This window comes from Heloderma suspectum, chromosome 2 (genome assembly GCF_057233095.1).
Source record: "Heloderma suspectum isolate Gila_16-S chromosome 2, 16-S_ref, whole genome shotgun sequence".
NCBI lineage: Eukaryota > Metazoa > Chordata > Lepidosauria > Squamata > Helodermatidae > Heloderma > Heloderma suspectum.
Window position 1 is genome coordinate 28,759,642 of NC_139459.1, and position 16,192 is coordinate 28,775,833.

At 45.9% G+C, this 16,192-nt stretch overlaps 1 protein-coding gene across 2 annotated transcripts in view; it reads right to left on the minus strand.

Annotated features, from left to right (window-relative positions):
- The window catches only part of LIFR (LIF receptor subunit alpha), a 116,084-nt gene that overhangs the window by 7,916 nt on the left and 91,976 nt on the right, over positions 1-16,192 (minus strand). For both annotated transcript variants that reach the window (XM_084833096.1, XM_084833094.1), the window contains exons 17-19: positions 11,020-11,172; positions 9,358-9,451; positions 4,273-4,348 (exon numbers count right to left, since the gene is read on the minus strand). In XM_084833096.1, the coding sequence (XP_084689222.1) occupies positions 4,273-4,348; positions 9,358-9,451; positions 11,020-11,172 (323 nt within the window). The remainder of the gene's footprint in view (positions 1-4,272; positions 4,349-9,357; positions 9,452-11,019; positions 11,173-16,192) is intronic.

Below are 16,192 nucleotides of genomic sequence, written 5' to 3' on the forward strand. Positions count from 1 at the left end.
TAATACATCAATTTTGGTGTGCACTTTTTCCTTATACATGCTTTTTTGTGTGCACTTTAATATGTCAAATTTTGTGTTCACATTTCCCTAATATATGCATTTTTGTATGTGTGTTCCCCTTCATGGATCACTGCCTTGTTGTGGCGAAGGGGCTTGCGTAACTCAGTGAAGCCATAAGCTATGCCGTGCAGGGCCACCCAAGACGGACAGGTCATGGCAGAGAGTTCTGACAAAATGTGGTCCACTGGAGAAGGAAATGGCAACCCACGCCAGTATTCTTGCCAAGAAAACCCCATGGAACGTATCACAAGGCTAAAAGAGATGACGCCGGAAGATGAGCCCCTCAGGTCGGAAGGTGTCCAATATACTACTGGGGAAGAGCAGAGGGTATTTCTAAGTAGCGCCAGAAAGAGTGAAGCGGCTGGGCCAAACCCAAAAGGACACTCAGCTGTGGATGTGTCTGGTGGTGAAAAGAAAATCCGATGCTGTAAAGAACAATATTGTTTAGGAACCTGGAATGTCAGATCAATGAATCAAGGTAAGCTGGAGGTGGTCAAACATGAGATGGCAAGATTGAACATCGACATCTTGGGAATCAGTGAACTAAAATGGACAGGCATGGGCGAATTTAATTCAGGTGACCATCATATCTACTACTGTGGGCAAGAATCCCTTAGAAGAAATGGAGTAGCACTCATAGTCAACAAAAGGGTGGGAAAAGCAGTACTGGGGTACAATCTTAAAAATGATAGAATGATCGCAGTACGAATCCAAGGCAAACCATTCAACATCACAGTAATTCAAGTCTATGCCCCAACCACTGATGCCGAAGAAGCTGAGGTTGATCGGTTCTATGAAGACCTACAACACCTTCTAGAACTAACACCAAAAAAAGATGTCCTCTTCATCATAGGGGATTGGAATGCTAAAGGAGGAAGTCAAGAAATCACTGGGATAACAGGCAGGCATGGCCTTGGTGTACAAAATGAAGCAGGACAAAAGCTAATAGAGTTTTGCCAAGAGAACACGCTGATCATAGCAAACACTCTTTTCCAACAGCACAAGAGACGACTCTACACATGCACATCACCAGATGGTCAATATCGAAATCAGATTGATTATGTCCTTTGCAGTCAAAGATGGAGAAGCTCTATACAGTCAGTCAAAACAAGACCTGGAGCTGACTGTGGCTCAGATCATGAGCTGCTTCTTGCAAAATTTCGGCTTAAATTGAAGAACGTAGGGAAAACCACTAAACCATTCAGGTATGACCTAAATCATATCTCTTATGAATATACAGTGGAGGTGAGGAATAGATTTAAGGGATTAGACCTGATAGACAGAGTGCCTGAGGAACTATGGATGGAGGTCCGTAACATTGTTCAGGAGGCAGCAACGAAATCCATCCCAAAGAAAAAGAAATGCAAGAAAGCCAAGTGGCTGTCTGATGAGGTTTTACAAGTAGCTGAGGAAAGAAGGGAAGCGAAAAGCAAGGGAGAATGGGGAAGATATATCCAACTGAATGCAGAGTTCCAGAGAATAGCAAGGAGAGACAAGAAGGCCTTCTTAAATGAACAATGCAAAGAAATCGAGGAAAACAACAGAATGGGAAAGACTAGAGATCTCTTCAAGAAAATCGGAGATCTCAAGGGAATGTTTTGTGCAAAGACGGGCATGATAAAGGACAAAGAAGGCAGGGACCTAACAGATGCAGATGAGATTAAGAAGAGGTGGCAAGAATACACAGAAGAACTATACAGGAAAGATCTTAATGTCCCTGATAGCCATGATAGTGAGGACACTGAACTTGAGCCGGACATCCTAGTGAGTGAAGTCAAGTGGGCCTTAGGAAGCATTACTAACAACAAAGCTAGTGGAGATGACAGTATTCCCGCTGAGCTATTTAAAATCCTAAAAGATGATGCTGTTAAAGTGCTGCATTCAATATGCCAACAAATTTGGAACACTCAACAATGGCCGCAAGACTGGAAAAGGTCAGTTTACATTCCAATTCCAAAGAAGAGCAACGCCAAAGAGTGTTCAAACTACCGCACAATTGCACTCATTTCACATGCCAGCAAGGTGATGCTCAAAATCCTACAAGCTAGGCTTCAGCAGTATGCGAACCGAGAACTACTGGAAGTACAAGCTGGGTTTCAAAGAGGCAGAGGAACTAGAGATCAAATCGCCAACGTTTGCTGGATCATGGAGAAAGCAAGAGAATTCCAGAAAAATGTCTATTTCTGCTTCATTGAGTACGCTAAAGCCTTTGATTGTGTGGATCACAACAAACTGTGGCAAATTCTGAAAGTGATGGGAGTACCAAACCACCTTACCTGTCTCCTGAGAAACCTGTACAAGGGTCAAGAAGCAACAGTAAGAATCAGACATGGAACAACCGAGTGTTTCAAAATTGAGAAAGGAGTACGACAAGGCTGCATATTGTCACCCTGCTTATTTAACTTATATGCAGAGTACATCATGAGAAATGCCGGGTTGGATGAATCACAGGTCGGAATTAAGATTGCCGGGAGAATTATCAACAACCTCCGATATGCAGACGATACCACCCTAATGGCAGAAAGCGAAGAGGATCTCAAGAGCCTCTTGTTGAGGGTGAAAGAGGAGAGTGCAAAAGCTGGTTTGAAACTCAACATTAAAAAAATGAAGATCATGGCATCTGGCCCCCTCACTTCCTGGCATATAGAAGGAGAAGAAATGGAAGCAGTGACAGATTTTACTTTCTTGGGCTCCAAGATGACCGCAGATGGTGACTGTAGCCATGAAATTAAAAGACGCTTGCTCCTTGGGCGGAAAGCTATGGCAAACCTAGACAGAATAGTAAGAAGCAGACACATCACCTTGCCGACAAAGGTCCATCTAATCAAAGCTATGGTTTTCCCAGTAGTAATGTATGGCTGTGAGAGCTGGACTATAAGGAAGGCTGAGCGCCGAAGAATTGATGCTTTCGAACTGTGGTGCTGGAGAAGACTCTTACGAGTCCCCTGAACTGCAAGGAGGTCAAATCAGTCCATCCTATAGGAAATCAACCCTGACTGCTCATTGGAAGGACAGATACTGAAGCTGAAGCTCAAATATTTTGGCCACCTAATGCAAAGAGAAAACTCTCTGGAAAAGACCCTGATGCTGGGAAAGACTGAAGGCAAAAGGAGAAGGGGACGGCAGAGGATGAGATGGCTAGATAGCATCACGGATGCAATGAATATGAACTTGAGCACGCTCTGGGAGAGAGCGCAGGACAGGAAGGCCTGGCGTGCTATGGTCCATGGGGTCACGAAGAGTCGGACACGACTGAATGACTGAACAACAACAAATGTGTGTTGGTTTGGAGAACTGTCTTGGAAGCCTCTGAGAAGTACAAATATTGAAGGATAACTGTTTCCATTCATATATTGATTTGGGAAGTGCAAATCTGAGAAGTTCGTATAAATATGAGAACTCAACAGGTTTCTCCTTATTCCTAGATTGTTCTTAATATGCCCTGAGTATCCTGAGATAAATAGCAGTTGTGAAAGAAAAGGCATATGTTTAGATTGATGACACTATGATACTCTGGAATAAAGCAATTACACACAGCTAGAATGGCTTCTTAACATCCCCGGGTTTAAAATTTAAGCTGAACACAGCAATAAAGGAGAGAGAGAGCACAGGGGCGGGGGGGGGGGAGGACAACCTTTTGGGAACAAAGATAATGGCTGGCACCTAGGGTGTTTAAGGTACAAGAGGCTATACATTAAAAAAAAAACATTTTTGAAAAACAGATGTCTCCACAACAGCTGAAAAGAGGTTTTCTGCAACTGTCCAAGTCTCCAGTAATTTACGCAGGAAGCTGCCTTATATTAAGTCCAACCCTTGGGCCATCTAGTCCAGTACTGTTGACAGTGACTAGCAGCAGCGCTCCAGGGTTTCAGGGAGGAGCTTTACCAGCTTTACCTGGAGATGCTGGGGACTGAACCTGGGGCCATCTGAACGCAAATCTACCACTGAGCTATGGCCCCTCTGTACTTTAGGCCATGCCACTGTACCTTGTTCCATTTAGGTGTCCTTCTGTTCCCACCTCCAGCCCCTCAAGAGCTGAAGCCATCTTTTCCAGCTCATCGTGCTCATGAACAATCTCATGTTAAATCACACACAATCCCTTTTGATACTAAAAATGGATGCAGGGAGATTTCCTCAGTTCCTGCTCCTCCTACTTGCATCTTCCAAACGCCTACTAATGAAGTAACAGAATGATAAAATGTGAACAAGTACCTCTGGATCCTTCGCAAACTCCAATGCTTTACAGTTCTCAGGGTTTGGAATGTCAGGATAGAAGGTTTCTTTAATCCTTTGGAGATAAGAACGCTGATGTTAATGCCAGGAATCTTCACAAATTTGTTATATAGTATTCTGTCTCTCATAGTTAGAGCGATGTTTTGATTTCTTTTTCCAGTCATGGCATCAAGCAGCTCGTTTTAAAAAATCCAGCATTCCATTTAAATTTTGTCCTGAACCAATTAATTGTGGCCGGGGGTGGGGTGGGGGGACTGAAAGCTCCTAAAGGTTGATGTTGGTGGACACAATTCACTGAGCTTTTATTTACAATTTATTTATTTTATTTACAATATTTATACACTGCTCCACATCAGAAGATTTCAGAGCGGTGAACAACACGGTAAAAGAATAAAACAGCAAGTTAAAAGAGTTAAAATAGTTTTTAAAAAGACAAACCCAAACGAAGTGGAATTTAACAAACCACAGCTGGTCGTGCAAGGAAGGCCTATTGAAGTAACAACGTCTTCAGGAGGTGCCAGAAGGAACACAATGTTGGTGCCTGCCTGACCGCTAAAGGCAGGGAATTCCACAGGAAAGGGGCCACCACACTGAAGACTCTTTTCTTGGTGGACTCCAACCAGGCCACGGGTCCATTTGGAACCACCAGGAACATGCCCTCTGATGACCTCAATGACCAGGCAGGTTGGTAAGGAAGGAGGCACTCTCTCAGGTATCCTGGTCCCAAGTTGTTTAGGGCTTTGTACACTAGTACTAATACCTTAAACCTAGCCCAGTAGCGAACAGGCAGCCAGTGCAGTTCCCTCAGCAGAGGAGTTACACGTTGAAAAGGGGCAGCTCCTGACAACAGCCAAGCTGCTGCATTCTGCACTAGCTCCAGCTTCCGGACCAGCCTTAAGGGCAGCCCCACACAGAGTGCATTGCAGTAATCCAGTCTTGAGGTTACTACTGCCTGTACCACCATGGTCAAGCTATCCCTGTCCAGGACAGGCCGTAGCTGGCGAACCAGCCAAGGCTGGTAAAAGGCACTCCGAGCCACCACGGCCACTTGGGCCTCCAGCGACAATGATGGATCTAGGAGTACCCCCAGACTATGGACCTGATCTTTCAGAGGGAGTGCAACCACATCCAGAACAGGCAATGAGCCTATCTCCTGGACCCGGGAACCACTCACCCATAGAGCTTCTGTCTTGCCAGGATTCAGCTTCAGTTTACTGGCCCTCATCCTGCCCATTACTGAGTCTGATTCAGGACTTGCACAGCCTCTCCTGATTCAGATGCCACAGGGAGAGAGAGCTGCGTGTCATCAGCATACCGATGGTATTTAGCTCCAAATACCCTAATGACCGCTCCCAGTGGCTTCATATAGATGTTAAACAACATTGGGGACAAGATGGTACCCTGTGGCACCCCATAGCTCAATTGCCAAGGGGCCGAGGAACAGTCACCCGATGTTACTCTCTGAAATTGGTCCCATAGGTAGGAGGAAACACTGTAACACAGTGCCTCCAATACCCATCCCACAGAGTCAATCCAGGAGGATACCATGGTCGATGGAATCAAAAGCCAATGAGAGATTGAGCAGAATTAACAGGGTTCCACTCCCCCTGTCCCTCTCTTGATAAAGGTCATCCATCAGGGCGACCAAGGCTGATTCAGTCCCATAACCAGGACAAAACCCAGACTGAAATGGGTCTAGATAATCAGTATCCTCCAAGAGTGCCTGCAGTTGGTCCGCCACGACCCTCTCAAGTACCTCCCCTAGAAAAGGGATATTTGCGACTGGGCGGTAGTTGTCTAATGCCGTTGGATCCAGAGTGGGCTTCTTCAGAAGTGGCCGTGCTACTGCCTCCTTAAGGACAGCAGGGACCACCCCTTCCCGTAGGGAAGCATTTATCACTCCCTGGACCCACCCAGTCATACCCCCTCGGCTAGCTTTTATTAGCCAGGAGGGACAGGGATCATGAGGGCACGTGGTCAGTCGCATTATTGCAAACATCTTGTCCACATCATCAGGCCGTAACAACTGGAACTGATCCCACAAAATCGGGCAGATGGTGGTATCAGACACCTCGACTGGTACTGCACTAACAACAGCATCAAGGTCACTGCGGAGACAAGCGATTTTGTCCTCAAAGTGCAATGCAAAAAGGTCACAGCAGGTCCTCAACAGGGCCAGGGCCCCATTTACTGGGGAAGATGTTAACAAGCTGGACCACCTGGAAGAGCCCCGCTGGACAGCTACTTGAGGATGCAATGGAGGCAGCAAAATAAACCTTCTTTGCTGCCCACACTGCCATGCAGTAGGCACGATTATGCACTCTAGAGCATGCTTGGTCGTCTTCACTTCGAGTCTTGTGCTATTTGCGCTCTAGCCGACATCCAGCCTGTTTCATTGACCGCAGCTCCCCAGTATACCAGGGAGCAGAACGGGCTCCACAGTGCCAGAGAGGGCACTCAGGTGCAATCAAGTTGATGGCCCTCCGCATCTCACTGTTCCACAGTGAGGCTGGGGCCTCAGCTGGATCACCAGCTCTCTCCGCTGGAAAATCCCCAAGAGTATTCAGAAATCCATTGGATTCCATCAGTCTCCTGGGGTGGACCATCTGAATAGGTCCCCCACCCCCATGGGAGGAGAGTAACGCTGTAAGTTTAAATCTCACCAGGAAATGGCCTGACCATGACAATGGGGTTACTTGGAGCCCCCCAATCTTCAGACTACCCATCTCACACATTGGAGCAAAAACCAAATCAAGGGTGTGCCATGCTTCATGTGTTGGGCTGATGACATACTGAGACAGCCCCATGGTTGTCATGGAGGCCATGAAGTCCTGAGCTGGAACTCCAGAGACAGCCTCAGCATGGAAGTTGAAGTCACCCAGAACCACCGTCCTGGCTTCCTCCAACACCACTCTTGTGACTGCCTCCACCAGCTTTTAAGGGGCAGAGAGTTTGGCTTACCTTTAGGGATGGCGAAGAATTTCTCCACGAATCTCAGGGAGGCCGAATGCCAACGCATTCGGCCCCCCGAAATTGGTGGTGAAATTCTCCGCCAACCCCCCCCCCACCCCCGGGATGGGACTTACCTCCCTCAAATGTCCCTCTTGGCGGTGGGTCCCGGCGGCGGTTCGGCGGCGGTTCGGCGGGGGGCAGGGGCGGCGGCCAGTCTTCCGACCGGCTGCCGCTGCCGCCATTACAAAGTGAATGTAAAAAAACACACACACACGTGATAGGCTACGTTTTATGTAGCCTATCACAGCTAGATTTCCAAAGTCAGCCGTGATAGGCTACGTAAATCGTTACGTAGCCTATCACGGGTGACTTTGAAAAAAAAAAAAAAAGCGCGTACACAAATGGCGGCGCCCATGGGCGCCGCCATTTGCGTTCCTTATTTGGGCCCGGGTAGTCTACGTAAAGATTTATGTAGACTACGGCGAAAATAAGGGCAACGCTATTTTTTTTTTTCAAAGTCACCCATGATAGGCTACGTAACGATTTACGTAGCCTATCACGGCTGACTTTGGAAATCTAGCCGTGATAGGCTACGTAAATCGTTACGTAGTTTATCACGTGTGTGTGTGTTTTTTTTACATTCACTTTTTTATTTCACGGCCGGGGAGACGGGGCGCTTCTTCCTGGCCTGAATTTCGGCCGGGCGAGGCGGGACGCCTCCCCCCCGGCCTGAATTTCAGCTGGGCGAGGCGGGGCGCCTCCCCCCCCGGCCTGAACTTCGGGGGGAGAACCGAAGCGCCTCCCCCCCACCGCGAAGCAAGCTGCGGGACCAGGTAAGTGACTTTCGTACATCCCTACTTACCTTTCTTAAATAACGTGCTGATCTCTCCCTTGCCCCCCCCTTTAAACTTTACAAACAAGGGATGAGTGGATCAGAGGCCATCTTGCTACTTTTGAACTTTTCTGAGGCTCGGAGCAAGGTCTGTGACAGCCCCTGCCTTTCTGCTGACTCAAGAGAAGGGCAAAGGAATTGCCAGATCTTGTGTGGAGCCCCAGAATGCAACAAGAGACATCTCACAGCCTTCTCAGACTTTCCCAGGACTGGCATTAGAGGAACGAAGCCCCCAGAGCTGAGAGAGGTTGTCTCCATCATCACACTGGGCTTCAGAGATGCTCAAAGCACCTCTGAAGTTCAGTGTGACATCACATATGAGGCTAACCTCCGGGACAGAGGCAGAGTGGTTAGCATCCACAAACTGTGTGGACTCCTTTCTGGTACATTTAATAAAATTAACAGAATATGAGAAAAGGTATAGAAACAAAAGGCTGGCCTGGCTGCATAAGCAACCCAAGTGGAGTGCCCACGAAGCAGCATGAATCCAAGAAATGTGCTCTAAAATCCCTTGCAATGTCAGATAAAGCGTCAGATCCAACTCTTGGACTGCACACCATTGCAAGGAATCTAGAATGCAGGGATGGCGAATCTGTCAATTTCGGTTTCTCTCAGTTTCTCATTTTTCTAATCTTAAATTCAATTCATCCTGAATGTTGAGATTTTTTAAAAATGAAAATCTATATGCATTTTTCCATGCATTTCTCCTAATACATTCATTTTGTACACAATTTTGCCTGATACGTACACATTTTTGGCAAGCAATTTTCCTACTACAATGCATTTTTGAATGTTGTTTTCAATAATGTACACATTTTGAGTGCACTTTCTCCTCATATAAGCATTTTGTATGCATCATTTGATTGGGAAACTATGCAAAATTTCAAGAGGTGAAAATCTGGAAGGATAATTTAGTTTTAGTTTTTATATTGGCTCAAATATGTGAAATCAGGTAAATTCACGTTAAAATGTGAAGCGGAGGTAATTCTCCCCATTTCCTACAAGAATGTAACTCCTGGGTTACATAATATCCATTTACTTTCATTGCTCTTCTCCCTATTTCAGTTTCATACAGCACCAAGAGTGTAATGGACAACATCATCCAAGACCAAATACAAGAACTGTTGCATGTACTAGAGGGTGCTGCTTTTCTCTCTCTCTCTCTCTCTCTGTCTCTAGTATGGGCAAGAAAATAAAGTTTGCAGAATGCAAATAGTTACCATTCTCTCTTCCGGTAGCAAAGGATACTGGTCACCACTGCCAAGGCAACAACAATGGCCACTGGGATAATTATGGCAATGATTAATCCCACAGCTAAAAGAATTAACAAACAAAAACTCATAAGACAGTGATATTTCAAGTAGCCATTATTCTTTGTTAGTGACCCAGGACCAAATTGCAGACTTCCTACAGTGTGTTGTAATATTAGGCCAATTTTCCAGGAAAAGGCCAATCACCTGTTACATAGCTTATTGAAAATGGAAGTGACTGTTGGGAAGCTGCTGCCTATGGACTGAAAAAGCTCTAAACTCCTGTATTATTCTAAGCATTATCCATTAGTATTATTTGCCCAACTCTTGAGTGATAGCCATTTCTATAACTCAAATGAACCAACTAAAGACACACATACATGCATCATAACCATCTGGAGAACAACTCCTCTCCAGAAGACCACTGCCTAAACTTTATATTCCAATAATATAAATTGTAGACTTCTGGATACAATGGAGAAAGCTTATGGACAAAGCTGTTTCTTTTTTTAAGACACAGAATTCAGCTTTACCCTCAATGAGCATCTTCTGTCTATACCGAATGGAACATTATCAATCTTTGCCAGACTGCTAATTTATATCCCACCTTTCTGTCCTCAACAAGACTCACAAGCTTACAACATCAGTAAAGAGCAGGAGTCCCCCAACCTGTTTGGATTGGTGGGCACATATGGAGTTTTTTTAGAATGTCGTGGGCACTCTCACAAAATGGCTGACATGGGGGGTTGCCAATTCATACAATGGCTGTCAGGGTGGGCATGGCTGGTCACAAGACACTCATTTACCAGAAGGCAAACCAGTGAGGCAAAAAAAAAAAAAAAAAGGAGTAACTTGTCCAAGAAACAAAGTACAAGGCACTCCAATACGCCAAAACACTCTTTTGAATCCAAATAAAGATCATTTTGAAGCATGCCGAACTCCTAGTTTTTTAAAATAAAAAAATCTTCAGAAATATGTTAGAAATTGGGAGAGGCAAGTAGCCTGATGGTGCCAAGGGAGGTGCCTGTGGGTACACTGGTGCCCAGAGGCACCATGCTGAAGACCCCAGAAGCAAAGATGTTTCTTGCACAGAGCATGTATAATCTCTGCCTCTTTCTCCTCTGTTAAATTCCTCCTCAGAGGCCACTTTTTCCATGCTGCTTTTGGCTAAACACCCCTTAATACACACCACCGAACGGTAGCCAACCTTAAGTATGTGCAACTGTGCTCCCTCCCTCCCTCGCTCTCTCCCACCCCTCCCCATTGCCTTCCTCACTGCCAGGATTAGATTGTAAGGTCCTTGGGGAAGGAACCTGTCCACTTTCATTTATGAAATTCTGTAGAGTGCCATTTACACTGCTGCTGAGCAAGCACATCTTTCACATTTTAATAGCTCTGATGGCTATTCCAGAATGTAGAGATCATAGAATCATAGAATAGTAGGGTTGGAAGGGGCCTAGAAGACCATCGAGTCCAACCCCCTGATCAGTGCAGGAAGTCAGAGCATCCCGACAGATGGCTGACCAGCTTCATCTTGATGTTTTACTGTGCAACATGCCTTTCACCCACTAGTGCCAACTGGTTACAGTAGTCCCCAACCCCAACCCCAGCACACAATGCACGGCCACTTACCATTCTCCTTGGTAACCACATACAAGCTTCTTGCAGGTCCAATTCCTCCTGCGGTGTAGCCTCTCAAATTCAGGTGGTAGCTGGTTTTCCCTTGAAGGCTTGAGATTTTTAACGTTTTTTGCTTTGGGTCTGTAATGTTAGTTACTGGGTGGCCTGGCGAAATAAAATCACATGGGGAAAGAAACAGAGAGAATATGAATGAAAGAATTAGGAAGGAAAACATATTTGCCATAAGAGAAGACTGATGTGATATTTGGTAAAATGAGCTTTACAAGGAGACTAAGGGTGCAATCCTATGCATTAGAAAGAAAAAAGCCCTACAACTCCCAGCATCCCCCCGCCAGCATGTCTGGCTGGAGAATGCTGAGAGTTGTAGGACTTTTTTCTGTCTAAACATGCATAGAATTGCTGCCTAATGCACCAATCACTAAAACCCAATGCGAAACTATTTTCAAATGACAGAGGAATGTATTTTGTAAACATCTGGCATCAAAACTATAGACATAACAGGAGCATAGATCTACTTATGTCCCCACTTGTGAACTGTTAACACTTAGCCAGTTTGTTTTAACCATGGTTTCTTGAACACGCAAGGATCTGGCTTGCAGATGAGTAAAGCAACTGTGGCTTGTTTCACCTAAAGATAGTATATCCCCCCTGGATATACTATAGTTACTATATCCCTGCTGGGTATTCGCCATCTCCTCTGCGAATACTCAGCTGCTATCCTGAGTGCCTTTATGGTGGCTGAGGACTTGCATGGCCTCAGCCTGCCACCAGTTCTCTTACCATTGCCCAGCTGCAGAAATGGGGTGGGGAACACAAATGGTAGCCTCCTTGGTGATCTTCAGCAGCTTTTAGCACACCTGAAGCCAAAGCCACAGTACCAAAGCTTCCCTCCTTATTCTCACTCCTAGAAATATCCACAGAGGTCTACTTTCATTGTTTTTCTTAACTCTTCTCTCCCAACTAGGGATGTCGGAGAAATTCGCAACGGATTCAAATGAGTTCAGATTTCTATGAATTCGAACGGCAGATTCTGTAGCAGACTGGGTTTTTCCAAGTCACATGGATTCTGCAGACTGGTTTTTCACTTTGGGGGGGGGTTGCATTAATTCACATCAGCACCAATGTGCATGTGCGCATAAGTGCAATCATGCATCAGTGCTAGTATGCCCTCGGGCGAATGCACTAATCTGCATTAGTTAATGCATATCAGCACAAATAGAACAAAAATCTGGTTAAAAAAAAATCAAACTCCGTGAATGAGCAGTTGATGGAACGGAAGTTGCCTGATAATCCACGAAACACAGAAAGAACAGATTTAACAAAATCGGCACATCCCTACTCCCGGCCCTGCAGAACAAACAAATCTCTCACTGCCTGCAGTCCCTCGGTCATTTAATGAAACTGGCTAGTAGCCCCAAAATATGACGGATCCACGGCAAAGGAATTTGTGAAACTTCCCCCTTGCACACCCAACCACCTAGCACCGAGTGAACTCCCCCTCCCCAGCTTTACTCATCATTCGCCAAACCCAGACAGCGCTTACTCCATTTGTGCCTCCAGAGAGAACCTCTGACCTGTGAATTAGCACCTAACTCCCCCAATGAAAGCTGTGTAAAATCAACTCTTTCCATGGACATGTCTGTTCCTGCAAACAGCAACCTCTGTATCACACCTGGAGGCAGCAGCCAATCTCCTGTAGGCTAATCCCCAGCTCCCATTGCCCTCAGACCCTTCCCCTCATCACCCGTACCAACTCACTTAGTAAAGACACAACCTTTTGGCTCTTTAAGAAACTTGACTGGCTAGTAAGGAGAACAGGTGAAAGCAATCACCCGGTAGTTGGGCTGTAACAGGAGCTTGAAGGCATGCGCTAGAAACAGAGTAATGTGAGAAGTGCAGTTAGTGTAGTTGTCTTTAGCATACATGTACAGGAACAGTCTCGGGCCTGGGCTATTGGTAACACAAGAGTAGTTGTCCCCAGTGAATTGACTTTGGACCAAGGGTTGAGCAGGCAAGGTGGCTGATCCAGCTGTTCTCCTGGTACAGGCACCAAATGTTCCACGGCACCCGGCCTGGGTAGGTCAGAGTGTTTCTCCAGGATAATGCACCCCCTTCTTAGTCTTGCACGCAAACATCACATTAGCAAGGTCTTCCTCAATGTTCTGCATTGTGTATGGATCCTCCAGCTCGACTTGCGCCATCGGAAGGCTCTCTCCACAGGCAGCCTGGCTCTGCTTTGTTAGTAGTTCCCAGTGTGTAGCATGTCCAAGAACTCTGGCACCACATCTGAGTCAATACAGACTGCAGGTACCTTTGAAGGGCCACCCTCAGCCATGATCTCTCTTATCAGGTTAGTATCAACGTCTAGCTCTTCCTTTTGCTCACATGGTTTATTCAAGGCTGATGTGATGCCGAGTCACAACATGCGCATCCACAGCTGGAAGGGCTCTCTGGGGCAAGGAGTGGCTCGTGCTGGGTTGCTCTTTGTGCGATTGCTTCTCCTTGCTGTTTGGAGTGAGCACTGCGCAGTGGCTGGTTACATGCTGGATGTGAGGTCAGGCCAAGGTGCTTTTGGCCAGTTTGTGTAGCCATGACACCACTGAGCCATGAAAGAATTTCACAGTGAGGAGTGGGGAGCCTCCCCCCATCTGAGTGCGTGCAAACTAGGAGATGGCAAGGCTGCTTCTGAGGAAGCTGTTGCAGGAGCAAGCTTGGCTTGGGTAGCTGTTGGTGCCAGCTTCAGTACAGGCGTGCTTGTTAAAAGGCGGGCTTGGGCTTGCTAGTGAAGCTACCTGTCCAGGTGTTCTAGGATCAGGTGATGGGCTCTGCTCAGTTGTTGCTGTCACAGCTGTCTATCTTGCCTGCTGCTGACTGTTTGGAATAATGATGCTGCTTCCTGCAGTCTACCAGGGGTCACATCTCTTCTATCCAGGAAGATGGTGGCCAGTTTATTGTAGAAGGGCATGCTGTACAGTTCTACCCCAGAGGTTTTATTGTGAGTGGTGACTTCCTTAATGGTTTTTTTTTTTTTGTTAAGGAACTTTCATCCTTCCATGGCATTAGTAGGTTGAGCAATTGAACTCCCTCGTGCCCATTTCTTTGGAGTGTCAGTTAAATACCACTTTATTGCACTTATTCTGAGTTCCTGTAGCACCTCTGGACTGATCCGTAGCTGAACAGAGACCCCTCTCTCTTTCTCACCCCAATCTTTGGCCCTTTGCCTCTGGGACACCAGCTGTTGGATCTCGTCAACAACAACAGAAGGGGTCTATGAGAGACAGCTGAGCTTTTGCTAATGCCGCTGTGACACAGAAACCCAGCGCTGTGTGCTTTCGGTCCTGGGAATCCTGAATAGGATTTCAAGGATCAGGGTATTTGTACCCCTTCCAAAGGAATGTGAAGGAGCACACTGTGTATTCATTATTTTTTACACTCTCCCAAACAATTGCTGTCATGTCTACAATACCCACAGCACAATTGCTTTCAGGGAGCAATCATGCTTGGGCTGCCTGCTCTCCAGGGTCATTCTTTTGGTCACCAAGGTGCTAAGTACTAATGAGTCATGAGTCTGGATTTTCCCAGAAAAGAGCTGCAAAAAGTAGTTAAGCGTGGAGGGGAAAAGGTCAGTCAGTATTGCCTACTTCCTTTCGAGAGATTTTTTGTAAACTGCATCCTTCTTTAAAAAAAATTGGGATAGGTTCCCAAGAGCAACGTTGTGTTTTCAAAAGGTATCCCTGGATAGATTTACTTATTTATTGGCGTATTTATAGATTTCCCCTCCGCTCAAAGAGTCCCCAAAGCAATGCATAATAGAAGTAAAATCCACCAAAGCAATAAAACCATCATGACAAAAAAGACAGATAAAAATTCAATTCCAATAAAATCAGAGGGCAGTACTAAAGTCTGAGAACAGTATTACCCATTAAAAGCTTGGTGGAATTATATTTTTACCACCCCCTGAAGGGCACTAGGTAAGCGACTATCCTCAAGAGGAAGTCTCACAGTTGGGGTGCCCCTAGACAAAAGGCCCCATCTTGAGTAATCATTAACTTCATGTACCTAGATAAGAATGGCTTTGTAAAATGGCCCATGGTCCCTTTAATTTTTCTTTCTCCTCACAAGGCACGCAGGTTGGAGAATGAGGGCTTATCACTGAGGAGGTGGACAGGAGAAGAAGTCTGCTTACAGACAGAGTGAGGAGGGAGAGGTCTTGGAAAGCACCAGCAAGAGTTGTTTAGCTCCATATGCGGTTTTGTTTTCTAACTGCTCTTGCCTCACATCTATGTAGCTGGATGGGTGTCTGGGACAAAGCATCAAAGCAGACTAGGATAACTAGTTCAGATGCAACAACAAATGATGGCTAACACAAACCATAGTTTCAGATCGTAGTTTGTTTGACACAAACCATAGTTAATTGACTGGGATGGGTTCAGATGTACAAACAGACACAGATAAGTTAAACCATGACTTGGAATTACATCAAAATGTAGGCATTCTCTAGTGATGTTATCTTTGTACTAAAAAAAAAAAAAAGTTATAGCCACGCCGTTCAAGTGTGTCATATGACAATCTTATGACAGGTTTTGTTAGAACACAGAAAGCTTCCTTATACCAGATCAGACTACTGGTTTAACTAACCCAGCATTGTCTACTCTGACTGGAAGCAGTGCTCTAGAGACTCATACAGAGATGTTACATCATCTGCTACCTCATCCTTTTTAACTGGAGATGCCAGGGACTGAACTTGTGATCATCTGCATGCAAAGCATGTGGTCTGTCACTGAGCTATTGTCCTGCCCCAGAAGCAGGGTGTACTCCAAAATTGGTCATTTATCCACCTGAACTAGAATAATATGGAAGGTAAAGGTGTCCCCAACCAGTCGTGTTCGACTCTAGGGTGTGATGCTCATCTCCATTTCTAAGCCGAAGAGCCAGCGCTGTCCGAAGACACTTCCGTGGTCATGTGGCTGGCATGACTGAACACCGAGGTGCACGGAACGCTGTTACCTTTCCCGCCGAAGCAGCACCTATTTCTCTACTTGCAATTTCTTCCTTTTGAACTGCTAGGTTGGCAGAAGCTGGGACTGAAGACGGGAGCTCACTCCGTCACACAGCACTTGGGTCTCGAACTGCTGTCCTGCCAACTTTCCCATCTGCAGTTCAG